The sequence below is a fragment of the Antennarius striatus genome, chromosome 4 (genome assembly GCF_040054535.1).
Source record: "Antennarius striatus isolate MH-2024 chromosome 4, ASM4005453v1, whole genome shotgun sequence".
Taxonomy (NCBI): Eukaryota; Metazoa; Chordata; class Actinopteri; order Lophiiformes; family Antennariidae; genus Antennarius; species Antennarius striatus.
The window spans coordinates 4,220,045-4,236,502 of NC_090779.1; the positions used below are offsets into that span (position 1 = coordinate 4,220,045).

The following is a 16,458-nucleotide window of genomic DNA, read 5'->3' on the forward strand; positions in this document are numbered from 1 at the left end:
GTACCTCTACTTACGAAATTAAATGGTTCCGGAAGAAATTACGTAAGTAGAAAATTACGTAAGTAGAGACGCATTTTCCATCCAAATGCTCTAATCCGTTCCAAGCCTACAAAAATTCCGACATGTTTTATAAAGCATAAAAATGCATCAAAACATGTAACAAATACATGTTACGATTAGATTATTACACAATAAATGAGAGTTTTGCATAACATAAAAAACAAAGAATCGAGTAAAAAATAATAATGATGGTCATTTACCTTTTAACAGCTGTCCCCATTGTTTTTTGCCCTCTTTGGTTCATTTGCTCCTATATCACGATGCTGAACAACAGAGTGAATTCCAGTCCTCCTTTTGAACTTCTCCAACTACCCACGCGATGCCTTAAACTCCTTAAACTTCCTTTTGTTTTAATAACGTGGCGACTGTAAATGCATTTCGGCCATATTCTTTGGCGAGATAAACGAAATGCATCCCTTTTTCATGCTTTTCTATTACCTCTTGCTTTTTTTGTATGGACAAAAAAACTCTTTTCTTCGTCTTTTCCTCTTTTCTCCGTCACTTTCTTGGGGTCCATAGCGAATACGTACTCAAAAAGTTATTGTATTTTCGCACACCTATCAGACTACCTCACGGGTCGAGTGCCAAATGCCGAACACTCCATAAGCACCGATCTAGCTCCACACAGAGGTGGAGTGGCATCCCTCTTAGCCAATGGAATGCCAGGAAGATATGTAATAGCAATGGCAGAGCAGCTATGAGAATGTTGCGTTCAGGAACTTGTGGGAGATTCGAGTACCAGTCGATACTGTGTTTTTACATTACGTAAGTCGAAATTTCTTTCGTTTTCTGCTTTCCTGCTGAGAAATTTCGTAAGTAGAAAATTTCGTAACTAGAGACATTCGTAAGTAGAGGTATCACTGTACAAACTTTGAAAATAGGCTCCAGAGTGGAAACACCTCCTTGCTGTTGTTGTATAGACACACAAAACACAACACTGACCCAATTTGTTTATTATAGTGGGGCAGATAAAGTGCGAATTACAAGAGAATTATCCACTTCAAGCACCAATATTGGTCCAGATACTCTTTGGGGGTTGCTCTTTTGATAAAACCCGTTAGCCACTTAAAAATCAAAGATGGTGGTCATTTTTCAAGACGGGGTTGAGAGATTTCATTGTCAGCTGAAATTAGTTTGGTTTCAACCAAATAATGGCGTCAGTGTTCCAAATGCTGTCTAATTAGCCCCACATCAGTTAGCTAGTGTTGATTACATGTAGTTTAACATAGATGATTAGTTAGCCAGCCGTGCCTGAATTGACAGTGCCATCAAAATTCCAGACTGACTGGAGTAGGTATTGCCAGAAGAATAGTAGTAAAGAGCTCAAGTCACCACATGAACAACAACAACATGATGGCTACACTATGCCTGCGACTAATATTCCACTCTTTCATGCAAATAAGCAGATGCTTATTGTCCTGGATCCAGCCAGACTTGATCATGGTGATGGCATTGAACAAACTGAGGAAGAACAAGGCAAAACTGAGAAGATCTGAAAAAAGAACAGCGGAGAGCACTCAGCAAGTGGATTCCATACAAAGCTGCGCAGAGCCAGTCTTGAATGTCATATGTGTTTCATCTGTGATAAAGAAGCCACACCCTCTGAGCTCATGAGATAAGTGATGGCAATGAATCTCAATAAGAGAGTAAAAGAATGTGCAAAAACTTTAAATGATGGGAAACGTCTTGCACAACTTAGTGGTGGTGATTCTATTGCAGAGGAGTTCAAATACCATGTTACATGCTTGACAGACCTGTACAATAGAGAGGTCATACCTCAGGTATGACCACCAAAAGACTGGAACAGGAATATGCACCTGAAGAGGATGCACGTAAACAGGCATTCTCAGAGCTAGTCACATACAGTATCTAGTAGAGAACACCAGATCTGGTTAGAGTCCTGCAGTCTTCTGACTTGCAGACATAACTCCCCTGTATGCTCAGCACCTGGAACAGCTGGGTGTTGGTGCACCTGCTGTCAACTCCACAAGACTGAAGGAGAAACTGCTGTCAGAAATACAGTAACTGAGTAAGAATCTCACAAACAGGGAAGGAATGTTCTTTTGGCTTTCCAAAAAGATGTGGGCTGTGTCTTGTCAGAAGCTTCTGACCTTTACAGTGAGGTTATTATCCTTGGCAAAGCAACTAAAATCTTGCGAAGACATGTGCTAGACCAGCGGACCCCAACCTTTTTTGCGCCATGGACTGGTTTCATCTAAAACAATATTTTCACGGACCAGTCTTCATTTACTTGATAATCGTTAATGACACCAGGAAAGCTGTAATCTAATAAAAAAATCTTCCGCAGTGGTTTTATGTCAAATGCAGACATCAACAGACCATAAACAACTTTTTTTTTCATAAATTGATAATCAACATCTCTGTAAACAAAATACAGTGATACCTCTGTACTCGACCATAATCCGTTCTGAGGTGGTGGTTGAGCACCGATTTGTTCGACCACCGAAACCAATTTTCCCATAAGAAATAATGGAAAGTACTTTAATCCGTTCTTACCATTTAGAAAAATACCTAAAATATTATAAGAACGTGTATCTAAACAACAATGAATACGTAAATGTGCACAAGCAGTACATGATAAAGATAAAGCATTATAAACCATTTTGTATAATTTACTTTACGTTTTAGAGAGTGGTTGATGGCACTAGCGTCATCATGGAAGGGGAATCCCTTCCATGATGACGCTAGGTAACGCGCCTCCAGGGGTTTTCTCCCTTCTCTCTCTCTTCCGTGGAGGTGAATCTGGCTGGGCAGTAGCCTTCCTCTATTCTTTAAGAAGGAACCTGTTCATTGTCAGTTGCTTCTGCTTCAAGATAGTGGAAATGGCTCGTACACTACTTTCATATTTTGCTATAATTTCCGTACGTCTTTGCGTACGTAATTTGCGTACGTGTTACTCCGCTGGCGGTCTGAGTCGAACTGACGCTTACCCGCTGGCTGAGGAGCGCGGCCAAGGAGCGCGTTCGGGGTCGACTCGGCTAGTCGAGTACCGAAAATCTGTTCGTGGTCCGATACATTTCTACTTGAATTTTTTGGTCGAGCACCGATTTGGTCGAGTATAGAGGCGGTCGAGTACAGAGGTATCACTGTAACTGTAGGAAGTAAGTATATTAAAAACTCGATTCAAGTGAATCAAGTGCACTGATGAGGTTTATTTTTAAATATAGCGACTTACAAACAGTGCATTCAACATAGGAGAAATACTGATAATTTCCAATCAAAAGGTGAACAAGTCAGTAAAATAATAATAATTACAATAATGAGAATTGGGTAACGGGAGACGATGACACCTGAAATGTATTCCGAACGTCCGGTCTATGTAGTTTTCTTTACGGTCACTCCAGAAAATAAATGGTAGCAGGATTTTCGATACTTTTTGGGCAATCTCAGGATAATATGCCTTTACTTTAATCCAGAACACTGGCGCGGTTGTGGGTGCTTAATTTAGGGGTAACCTCTCACGTGACCGAGACCTGTCCAGCAGTACAGGCACATTCATTCTTCTGAGTGTCATTCCGCACAGACGTCACTTTTAAAAATAAAACATCTTTCAGACTCCGAAGTAAATGAAACGGGAGTAATGTAAATTATTTTTTCTTTTTGTGCTGCCCGGTACCAAATGACCCACAGACCTGTACCGGTCTGCGGCCCAGGGGTTGGGGACCACTGTGCTAGACCACAAGTCCACATTTGATGTAATGTTACATGAGGGCTGCATCAAGGAGGCCATTCCACTCACTTTTCTTCAGTTCACGGCCATGCTTGAACACGGAGCGGACATCAAATCTCAACTGACATTTGGCACATCAAAGACATCTTGCAGATGCAAGATTTAGAATCAGAGAATCCGAGAGTCAGAGTCTTTTATTTGTCATGCTGACACACGTTTACATATGACAGTACGAAATATGTCTCTGAAGGTCCCAGTAAGCCCGGTCGATAAATAAGATAAATAAGATAAATAAGATAAAATAAGATAAATAAGATAAGTTAAGAAAAGAAGGTTAAAAATGTAAGATAAATAAGAGAACAGAGAAAAGTTAAGAATACTAGATATATAGTGTAAAGTGTAAATTGAAAAGTGTCTGAACAGCAAAATCTATTTACAGTGTAGCAGCTTAAGTATGTGGGTGCACCTGATCTATTGCACCTGATGAAGCACCATATTGCACCACATCCCCGTGTGTCTGTGGTGACACACGGGGCGTCGTGAGGGTGACTACAGAGCACCACAGGAGTTCAGCTGTCTAACAGCCTCTGGGAAGAAGCTGTTCCTCAGCCTGGTGGTCCTGCTCCGGATGCTCCGTAGTCTCCTTCCTGAGGGGAGGGGTTGGAACAGACAGTGTGCTGGGTGGGTGGGGTCTCTCATGATGTGGGTGGCCCTCCTTCTACACCTACTTGTGTAGATTTCTGTGGTGGTAGGTAGGCCACCCCCTACCGTCCTCTGTGCAGCCTTCACAACCCTCTGCAGAGCTTTTCTGTCTGCTGCAGAGCAGCTGCCGCGCCACACAGTAATGCTGGTGGTGAGGATGCTCTCCACCGCTCCCCTGTAGAAGGCCTTCAGTACGGCACTCCCCAATCAAGCACGCCTCAGCTTCGTGAGGAAGTAGAGCCGCTGGTGGGCCTTCCTGAGCAGGTAGGAGGTGTTACAGCTCCAGGTGAGGTCCTCAGTGAGTTGAACCCCCTAGTACCTGTAGCTCCTCCGATGTGCAGGGGGGGAGGGGAGTGTCTTTTCCTCCTGAAGTCCACCGCCATCTCCTTGGTCTTCCCCACGTTGATGCTGAGGTTGTTGCGTCTGCACCAGTGTACCAGGTGCTCCACTTCCTCTCTGTATTTGGACTCATCATTGTTGTGGATGTGTCCCACCACTACGGTGTTGTCTGCGAACTTTACGATATGATAGCTCAGGTGTTTTGCTGAACAGTCATACGTCAGTAGGATGAACAGGAGGGGGCTGAGCATGCAACCCTGTGGGAGCCGGTGCTGAGGGTGATGGGGGAGGAGACCGTGTTGTTGACCCTGACAGTCTGTGATCTGTCTGCCAGGAAGTCCAGGACCCAGTTCCCTGTGGTGACAGACAGTCCCAGCTCTAACAGTTTCTACACCAGGGTCACGGGGATGGTGGTGTCAAATGCGAAGGTGAAATCCAGGAAGAGCAGGCGGATGTAGGAGTCCTTGCTCTCCAGGTGGGTGAGGGATGTGTGGACCACAGAGGAGATGGCGTCGTCGGTGGAGTGGTTCCTCCTGTAGGCATATTGGTGGGGGTACACCGTTATGTCTATGGAGTCCTTTATGTGTGCCATAACCAGCTTCTCAAAGCACTTCATGACTATCGGGGTGGGGGCCACCGGCCAATAGTCATTCATTTCCTTCACCGAGTGGCCTTTGGGGACCGGGACGATGGTGGCGGACTTCAGGCAGCTGGGGACCGTTGCTAGCTGCAGTGAGGCGTAGAAGATGTCTGTTAAAACATCTGCCAGCTGGTGGGAACAGTCCTTCAGTACTCTCCCTGGGACGCCGTCGGGGCCTGCAGCCTTGCGAGGATTGATCTTTTGCAAGGTCCTCCTCACATCCTCTGTGGTCACACTGAGGGCCGTGTCGTCGTCGGGGGGGGGGGGGTGTTAGTGTGGTGCTTGGGGGGGTGTTGGGGTCCTCAAAGCGGGCATAAAATTTATTGAGGGCATCTGCTAGGGAGGGGTCTGTCGGGCCCTGTGCATTCCTGGTGTTAAAGTTACTGATGCGCTTGATACCCTTCCACATGCTCCGTGGGTCCCCTGATGTCAGGTGACCCTGGATCTTTTGAGCATAAGTGGATTTGGCCTCCATTATGCCCTTATCCAGAGCCCTCCTCGCTGCCCTTAGTGCCCCTGCCTCCCCCGCCCTGAATGCAGCATCCCTGGCCTTCAGCAGAGCTCTCACCTCTGCATTCAGCCAGGGCCTCTGGTTCGGGTAGACGGTGATTGTTCTGGTGTTAGTCACGTCGTCCGCACACTTGGAGATGAACCCCAGGACAGAGGAAGTGTATTCCTCCAGGCTCACCTCTCCCCCCTGTGTGGCTGCCTCCCTGAACGTCTGCCAGTCTATGTGTTGGAAGCAGTCCTGGAGCACCGGGGCTGCATCCTGGGGCTACACAGTGACAGTTTTCCTTGTGGGTTTGAGGGATTTTACCCGGGGACGATATACTGGGGCCATCAGGACGGAGATGTGGTCTGATAGGCTGAGGTGTGGTCGGGGTAGGGACCTGTTTGCGCCGCGTAGGTTGGTGTATACACAGTCCAGCGTGTTGTCCCCACGTGTGGGTACGGTGACATGCTGGTAAAAACTGGGCAGTGTGTCCGTTAGTCTTATGTGGTTAAAGTCCCCAGCTACCACGTAAAAGCCTCCGGGTGCCTGGTCTGCAGTGAGCTGATGGTGTCGTGCAGCTCACGTAACGCTTCGTTAGCGTTAGCATTAGCACCCAGCGGGATGTAAACAATGGTGACGAACCCCGCCGTGAACTCCGGGGCAGGTAGTGCGGCCGGCATTTCACAGTCACGTGTTCTATCACCGCGGAGCAGTAGCTCTTGACCAGTTCACTATTTGTGCACCAACCCCTGTTCACGTATGCACACAGTCCCTCCCACGTATTTTCCCGGATCGATGGTCACAGTCTGCTCGGAACAGCTGTAATCCATCGGTCTGGAAAGCGGAGTCCGGCATCCTGTTGTTGAGCCAGCTCTCCGTCGGGCCGACCACACAGCAGCTCCTCATCTCCTCCCAGACCCGCAGCCGGAGGCGTAGCATGTCCATTTTATTGTCCAAAGAATGGACATGGGCCAAAAAGAGTGAGGGGATTGGTGGTCTGCTGGATTTTAGCTGGGTTAGCCAGCCAGCCCTCTTTCCTCTTTTCTGCCTCCGGGCACATCGCTTCCTCTTGCCGGTCCGTCCTTGGGCCCCCCTGTGCCGCTCCTCCTGCGTTCTGAGTATTCCCATTCTGCCCAGAGTAGCTTTGTGAAATTGATGCCGTTTGATTATTTCTGATGAAGTACAGTTTGGCTGGGCTGTACTTCACATTTGTTGTTAAGCTGCTGTTCAGATTATTTCTTAAAGCGCTAGAAATGGGCATTACAGCGGGAGCTCCAGAAGCCGCTGCAACCCTGTGCGCCACCATCATGGATGAATGACTGATTACATGCATTAAAAAAAAAAAAAAGACAAAAAACCCTGCCACAATGGGATCATCGCCTTATCATGGTGTGGCAGTTTGTGTGTCTTCATGTCCCCTAGAACTATATTGGAGTCTGTAGTACTGGCATGGTCACCCATGCCAGTACTTTATTATTGTTATTTTTATTATTATTGTGTTGTTAATCTGTACATGCGATATCTATTGCTTTGTCTGTCCACTCCTGGAAGAGGGGTCCCTCCTCTGCAGTCTTCATGAGGTTTCTCCCATCCATTTTTTCCCCTGTTAAAAAGGTTTTGGGGGGAGTTGTTCCTTATCCGATGTGAGGGTCGTACTGCTCGCAGTGCACAAAGGTCAGAGGGGTATTGTCCATGTGCAGATTGTAAAGCCCTTTGAGACATTGTTTGTGAATCTGGGCTACATAAGAATAAATAAACTTGAAACTAGACAAAGAGTGATCCAACAATGCTATTACTACAGGTAATCTAAACTAGCTACCTGATGTGGGGGCTTATCAGACAGCACTGATAGGCTATATGGTACAAGGAAGTCCATGGGTCCAAATTTTAATTCTACATAGTCAAAAATGTATGATTTGACAGCAATATTATTAAAATAGGACAAGTTTATGCGATTTTATTAAAAAATGCCATAATCTTTAAAAATGGCCACCATCTTTAATTTTCAGGTGGCTAATGGGTTTAATCAAAACAACGACCCCCAAGGAGGATATGTGCCAATTTTGGTGCTTATATCCGGAAGTGAACGATTATTTCAGTCATCTTATTCATGTACACAGACAGCAGATAGTGTACTATGGCCATAAGAAAAAAGAAAATGATGTAATGCTCTCAGGTTTTGTTTGTTCTGCAGACCATTGTGTTTATTGACACCCCTCAAATAAAGATTTGGTGAGCCACACCTATGATTTTATTCATATAGATGATTTTTAAAAAGTTACACCAACTACTTCCTTTACATACTTCTATTTCAATCATTTAGTCAGAACCCCTGTGTGAAAACAGATATTTGAAAATGTAAAGAAAAACATTTGTCTTCAGCAAAAACTTCATCATGTAAACTAGGTGGAGTTCCCTAATGTCAAGCATCCATCCAAGCATCCATCCATCCATCCATCCATCCAGCCAGCCAGCCAGCCAGACAGACAGCCATACATACATACTGTACATACATACATACATACATACATACATACATACATACATACATACATACATACATACATAAAGTACATACATCCTTACCTTGCATAACTTGACAATAATGACCCCAGAGTTTTTATAATTCTTCTTCTTCTTCTGTTTCTTGGGATTGATGCAGTCAAACTCCACCTGAAGAGCAGAAAGACCATTGCCAAAAAATTAAGACAAAAACTATGAGGAATCTAAAAAAAATGAAAGCAAGAGATAAAATGTGTGTCAGATTAGATATGGATTAACCCTAGAACACCATCGATGGGTGACTTTCATCCGAATAAATGTATTTACATGATTTTTAATACAATGCTTTTGTATGAGTGTCGTGGGTCTGTGGGTAGCTTCAGCAGTGTTGTTGACATCTTTTAAGGTGTGGCTGTTTCGCTACCCAAAAGCCTGCTTTTTCCTGTGCCTTTACCAGGGAAATCTCTAATGTCCCTGGGATTGGTGGACTAAAAACCAAGTTTCCAGTATCATTATTTATCTATTTATTTATTCATTTATTTATCAGTAATTCTCTGTTCTCAAGTTCCTAATTTTTTAGTAATTTTGTAACATTTTTAGGGTCCCCCATGACACTTTTATTTTGTTAGACATTTCACACTTGAAAAAAACAGAGAACCGCTCTCATTTGTCACGTATTGTCATATTTTGACATACTTTGATGACAAGTACTTTTTATTGGGTATATTATATTGGGTAAAAATCACCCAGCGTTAATGATAGTGTTACTATTTTAAGCAATAGTGTTAAGCACAATGAGTAGCTGTGAATTGGAGGCCATGGAATTGTACCTCATAGAAGACGCTGGGAGGCAACTGGATAGCACATACCTCCACCAGGTCTGCACTGAGCCCGGAAAGCACAAAAAGCCTGAACTGATGAAACTACGCAGTACAATCCATGCTTATATACAGTACCTCACTCTCTACACAGAAACATGTTTGACCAAAACAGACATTTGCAACAGACTCACATGCCTGAAGTTGCTCATAACAGTTACCTCTGACTGTTACTGAAGCTCAGCAAAAGGCTTTACATCTCAAAAGAACCTCTCATTTTCTAATCAGTCTTTTCACACGATGGTTCTCGCCTCTGTCTTTTTTTTTGCTTGTTATTTTTTGAGTGTGTGAGCAACACCCCGTCCCCAACCCTGCAACACTCACAAACACACAAATGCTACCACACATGAAGAGACTCAGTGGGAGAATAAATTATGACATGTGCCAAAGCGCACATGAACTACAGTACACACCGTTTCACAAACATGAGCACTCTTTCTCACACACACTCACACACACACATACACCCAAATGTACACAGAGCTGCTAATGAATGAACATTATTCTGATCGCTGCATCGAGAAATACAAAGGTGAGAAGAATACATTTCAGCTGTATCGCAGTGGAATAATTTGAGTAAGACCCAACCGGTTTTCAGAAGCAATAATATGTGAAAAAAATCCAGCAATGCTAATCTATGCATGAATTTTCAGACTTCTTTGGTTATACATGTGATTAAATGCATTTAAACTGCAAATTAGCCAGTATGGGGCACAGCTATGGCCTATTCAGTTGAGCTAAAAGATAAAATAAAGCTGTTATCGACTCTGATGAAGCTTTGTGCTTATATTGTGCTAGTTTAGATAACTATTGTCTAAGATTTTAAAATAAAATGGTCCAGTGTTTTACCATCTAGTAAGCTTCATATGTACATGGAAGATGTAAATCTGGATGACATTTAAAACTGAAGCTCTCTGCCTCAAAGTCAGATTTTAAGACCTGCATTGTCTTACAAAATACAACACAATAAACATTAATCAAAATGTTAAGGTGCAGGTAACATTCAGATCAACCAAGGTTTTTCTGCACTTGAAGTTAAACAAAAATAAACTCAATAACCAGTTTTTAATATCAAGGACCCCTAATAATACACAAGTCAGAACATGGATCCCCATGTGGTAAGATTTTCTCCTAGGTTCCGTCAGCTGATAAAAAAATTGCGTAAGAAACCGACGACCAAAAATATTGTACATTCTGCAATTGTGTTTCCCATGAGTTCACTATTGTGAAAATAAATCATGTCCCTTCTCAAATCCTCTGCTGGGCATGTGGTGACAACTGTTTAAAGACATCTCATAGTAAACTCCATACAGTCATGAATGCACCATCTTCATGTATGCATTTAACTGCATACACCAGATTGCTCCCCTGACTGTGTGGTGTGGGGTCTTTTGGGTGGACCAGTCTTTGTCGGAGGGTTTTGCTTAAAATACACAGGGATCTTGTGTTTGTTGAAGATCCTCCTCAGCTTTTCAGACACTACAGACACATATGGGATCACTATATCGTTACGCTTGCTCTCTTCCATTCTCACTGGGTTGTTCTCCTTTCTGGATCTTGTGTGAACTTTCACAAAGGTCCAGTCAGGATATACACAGATTTTCAGTGCCCCTTTCAGGTGTTGGTGTTCTTCCACCTGGTCTTGGGCACTGGTTGGTAGCTTATCAGCCCTATCTTGCAGGGTCCGTGTGTCCGTGCAGGTACTGGTCCGTGTGTGTTGGTTTCCTGTATACCCCAACATACAGACTTCTGTCATCTTTTATGCGGACCTCGCAATCCAAAAAGGGCAAACTGTTGTTATTTACATCCTCTCTGGTGAACTTGATGTCCACCGAGTTGATGTGTTCGGTGAAAGGTTGCACCTCGTGGATGTTCATCTTAAGCCATGTGTTGTCCCCTTACTGAAACCAGTGGCTTGGTGTTGTTCAGTTGAACGAGGTAAGGGCCTTGTGTTTCACCTCTTCCATGTACAAATTGGCCACGATAGGAGACACCGGCAAGCCCATGGCACATCCGTGTTTCTGCCTATAGAAGTTTCCTCTGTACTGGAAATAGGTGGTGTTTAGGCAGAGGTCCAAAAGTTGGCAGATCTGGTCGGGGTTGAAGTTTGTCCTGTTGCTGAGGGTGTTGTTCAATGAAAGCCGTTGTCTTACTGTTTCCACCGCGTGTGGGGACACATGTGAATAGGGAAGTGACATTGTAGGTCTCATCTGTATCCAATCTCAGTCCTCTCACCTTTTCCACAATGTCCATGGAGTTCTGTATATGGTACGGGTTGTTACCCACTAGTGGGGCCAAGATGGAAGCAACATGCTTGGCAATGTTGTATGTGATGGAGTTGATACTGCTGACAATGGGTCTGAGTGGTGTTCCTTCTTTGTGAATTTTTGGGAGGTGATATATGCATAGGATAGCTTCCCCAGGGTAGAGGCGATAGTAGAGCAGGCAGTTTATAGTTCCTTCCTAGTGTAGCTTCTGTAGGCAGTCCACAACCTTCTTTTTGTAGCTGCTAGTTGGGTCGCACTTCAGGGTCTCATAGGTCGTGCTGTCGCTGAGTAGAAACATAACCTTGCCGTGGTAATCTGTTGTGTTTAGGATTACTGTGCATCTTCCTTTGTCTGCTGGAAGGATGGTGATGTTCTGGTCCTTACTCAGCGCCGTCACTGCCTTCCGTTCCTGGGTGGAGAGGTTGGAGGGGGGGACTTTAGCTTCAGAAAGGGCTGCTGTTACCTTTTGCCTTAGTCACTCTGCTTCTGTTGCGGAAAGGTTCTTCTTTTTAATGGCTGATTCTGTGAGGTCCACAACCCTTACACTCTGTGGGGTGATGGCGAAGTTCAATCCTTTGGTGAGGACGTCCTTCTCTTGGGTGAGTTCTCTGTCTGATAGATTCCTCACCCATCTGTCCTGTGCATTATCTGTAGTTGTACTCAGTGTATTCTGCCTTCAGCTGAGTTCTTCTGTCCTCGTATTTTTGTTTGTCCGAGATTGAAGGCTTTAAAACTTACGTCTTTGCCTTTTCGTGTTCTATTCATGTGTTGAGCCATTTGAGCTGTCTCAACAAACTTGTGGACCTCTTGCAGGATCCTAGGTGGCAAAGCTGATGTGAGTTTCATGGAGAGCTGCTCAACCTTCCTCTTCAGGGCCTTGATGGTGACGTGGACCTGCCTCACTCTTTCATTTAGGAGTTGGTTTTGAACTGGACTGAAGAAGTCCAGTGGATTAACTTAAACAGCTTTGAATAACCATGACCTGGATAACTGAGAACCCACACAGACATCTGTATTTTGTTATTTCACACAATATAAATATAAATATAAATATAAATATTTCCAACAAGTTAGCATTTTCTTTTTAAGCCATCTTAACCAGTTCTACCACAGTGTGACTGATGCTGAACAGAATTTTCAGAAAACTGAAATTGCGCTGAAATCCACGCTGTATGCTGCTATTCTCAGAAGGAAGACAGTATCTCTCCACCCAGTTATCCATATGTACAGTGAAGGAAAATATAATCAAATATATTCTCAGGTTTTGTATTTACTTTGTATTTCACCTACTAATGATATAGCTAAATACATTGTGTAATGGGCGTCCACCGTTTAGCGGCAGACTGTGTAATTTGTTTGGCTCTTTGTTGTAGGTGGAGACACTGGAGACTGGTACGGGAGACTGATACTGGTGACTGACACTGGAGAACCATATAAGGGAAAACAACCAGCCAGAGAACGACACGATGTCTTTGTGTTAATGTATAGCAGCTTATCCTTAAGGTGGAGCCTAGAGACGGGCATAATAAATATCTGAGATTCTCTGGAATGTATTGTTCCTGCCCTTTGTCACGGTTCAGACAACACCAGATTTTGTGTTAGGGACAGAGAACCCAGATCTGCTTAGAAATATTGTATTAGGGTAAAGATACATATTTGATAAACGAGACGATTTGTTTATTGTTCTTCCTTCCGGTTTTGAACACGCACAACTGCTCTGGGTGGACTTCGGGATAAAAGTCCGTTTACCTAACAACAGGGATTGGTCCACTGCTGACAGAGGACGTGTATAATTTTGTAAGACACACCAGCTGCGCTGGCACAAACACAGTCTATATAATGCACCAGTCTCTCTGGTTTTCTTCGATCTACAAATGGTAACACAAAGTCAAAAAACACTCAAAACAAAATGTGACAGTGTAATATCCTACAACTACTAAACAAACACCTGGGATATACTGTATGCTTGAGCATGTATTCAGTTGTATTCAATACAATAAAATAAATAGGCCATAAATGCTCAGCAATAAATGAAGGCTTTCTATATTTATAGAACTATAAATGAAATAAATTCAGGTTTAGAGAACTTAACTATGTAATTCAATGATGTGCTCTAGTCTACTGAGACAGTTCTCTCCTTAAAACATAGCATGGATACAGAATACTAAAAAAAAAAATCAACACTTTTTGTCACATTGTTTTCTAAATTGTTTTGTTTAATAAGACGAGTTATTTTACAAAAGTTGAGATGTAACTAAATGTGTTATCATTGTGATAGAGAGAGTACTTTGATCATCTGTGCTTTCCTTTCACCTGGGAGATCTCTAGGTGTACACTACTGATTCGCTCAGTAACGCTTATTTCTGTACTTCCTGTGAAATCCTCTTGCTGGCTTTATTTCTTGCAACCATACGCCTCCTGTCTCCTTCTTCTCTCCAACAGCCTCTGTCTCTCTTTTTTTTATTGCCTTTTCCATCATCCTCCATGTTCAGGCAGTTGTCTGCCAACTGGTCCAAACAATTTATCCTTTCAATGTTGTTACTCTATACGTCTCTTTCCAAATGTGCATTGCTTGTACTGTCTCACACTTTCCCAAAGGTAAGACAGGGAAATTGAGGAATAATTAAAGAAGGATGATAAGAAAAATATAGCAAAGTTACAGCATGGCTACATCAGGAGTAGGTAAGCTGGAACAACAATATGCCCCCAATGCAGTCTCTGTCCCACTTTAAGCTTAAACAATGCTAAGAACGTACAAAAACCCACACAAAACATAACAACCTTGAGGGGAGTAAGATGCCAGAAATGTTCTGCAGCTTAATGGATATTAGTCTGTCTTGTAGGTGGATTGCTGATATTCATTTATTTTCTCCATCTCTTTTTCAACACTGTTTACATTTTATTTACATTATCTGTCAGCTGTGCACAAATCCTCATACCTGAGGAACATTTAACTGTGTGGAAAGATTGGTACGATAACACTGACCCAAAAACAACACAATTACAGAAACATCAAATGTGTTTTACCTCCACTAAGTTCTGGGCTTCACTCATCTTGGTAACCGTGGTTTGAAACTCTCCTATGAAATCGTGGCCTCCATCATTATCATAGTCATAACATAGAACCTGTAATCACGTAAAACATATTACGTTAGCGTCACCTTTTCCATGGAGCTTCCTTTACCAGTGAATCTAGTCCTGCAGTTTTGTTGTTACAGTCTTATGTGTATTATACTACATGTAAGATATACAGTATAAATTAATATGTCATCTCAAATAAAACACTTTTATAGTGCCCTTGACATGTTTGACTCTGAATGTCACATTATTTTTAAAGATATCCAAGAACATTTTTCATTTGATTATAAAACAAAAGTGGTTTGATTTCTTTAATATCAAATTAAATTACTATGTTGTGCTGCTATTCTCCAGCGTAACCATCAAGCTTGAAAAGTCATGTAAACCCCTCTCCTTTTGCTACATAGCTGAGATGGGTTAGGGTTGTTGTTCCATACCCAGTTAGGTACTCCTACTATATTATACTTTGACAGAAGTGTTGCCATGAACGCGCTGACCAGATTTAGCAGGGAAATTTGTGATTTTGGACACATCGAGTTTTTCTCTGGTATTGTAGCCCTCTTCCTGTCTCTTCATATTTTTTACACTTGTTCAAATTATCATCTTAATGATCAACAAAACATTAACTTTTATGAACAAGTGTATGAACAGTTTAATATAAGATTAAGTGAGGTGAAATGGTCCATCCTGTGTCTGTACTAGCAATTTTTAAAGTAGAGATAGTGGACCACTGTCACATGTGGAACTTTGTACTAACCTTGATGTTTCTGTCCACATCTCCATTGCAGAGAGAAATGAGTGGCACAGTGAAAGGTCTCCATGCTGGATCCAAAGTGTTCTTTATGACCTGGAGTCACACATGGAAACAGGCGTGCAATCATTGAATTACATAGCAGCAAGTATACTGTGTAATGGATTTGAGGGGCAGTACAATTACCTACACTTGGGGGTGTAATCTGCTTCATCCAGCCTCCTGCATTTACTGTTAAAGTTAGAGTGTATACTGTATGGAATTCTGTGAGACCTTGTTTTGCTGACAATGACAACTCATGGTTGGCAGTAATGACAGTGAGATGAAAGTGCTTTTTAAAGTCCACCGATGACTCACCTCAGTCCTGTGCACCAGCATCCATTTTCCATCTTCTCCCTGTTTGTGAAACTCCAGATAGGGGTCTGACTTCCCAAAAAAGTCCTGCACAAAACCGACAGTTGATGTCAAACATTTTATACATCGAATCCTAGTTTGACCTAATTTCTCCTGTCTGCAGCCAAACTTTATACATGTGTTAACATTTGACCAATTGTTAGACTGGAGGTCAACACTCACAATGTGAGGACCACTTACAGACCACCCAAGCTTCCGTTTTTGTCCACAGAATATTAATGAATTCAATACTTACATCTTACATAGCTTAGGAGAAGAGGCTCAATTCCTAATAAGAAGTGTATATTATCAAGCCAACTCGGGGCAAGGAAGTTCATGATTTATAGTTTTCCCATACAGCTTAATAACATAAATACAGTATTAGTTTTCAACAAAGGTCAAAACCTTACACAATAAAGCTAATTAGACAAAAAAAAACATTTTTTTAATTTGAAAAGCCAGCTCCCATACTGTCCACTTTTAAGACATTCTGGCCACTGGACAGTACATTATCTCTATATTAGAAATAGATGAAACTGGAGCAAACACACATAATATACTGCATTGAGAAGTTTGTAATTGAAATAGTTATTAAACAAAACTCTGCTCCAGCAAATTCTGTGCTTTCTTTATATCCGGGTGGATGAACCAGTTTACACAGCCT

The 16,458-nt window shown here is 42.6% G+C and overlaps 1 protein-coding gene and 1 pseudogene across 3 annotated transcripts in view; both read right to left on the minus strand.

The window, feature by feature from the left end:
- The window catches only part of cpne2 (copine II), an 88,293-nt gene that overhangs the window by 48,390 nt on the left and 23,445 nt on the right, over window positions 1-16,458 (minus strand). For 2 of the 3 annotated variants that reach the window (XM_068312278.1, XM_068312279.1), the window contains exons 6-9: window positions 15,759-15,842; window positions 15,408-15,497; window positions 14,600-14,698; window positions 8,512-8,598 (exon numbers count right to left, since the gene is read on the minus strand). In XM_068312278.1, the coding sequence (XP_068168379.1) occupies window positions 8,512-8,598; window positions 14,600-14,698; window positions 15,408-15,497; window positions 15,759-15,842 (360 nt within the window). The remainder of the gene's footprint in view (window positions 1-8,511; window positions 8,599-14,599; window positions 14,699-15,407; window positions 15,498-15,758; window positions 15,843-16,458) is intronic. The other variant, XM_068312281.1, reaches the window with a different exon arrangement.
- LOC137593374 (uncharacterized) lies at window positions 10,599-12,582 on the minus strand (annotated as a pseudogene).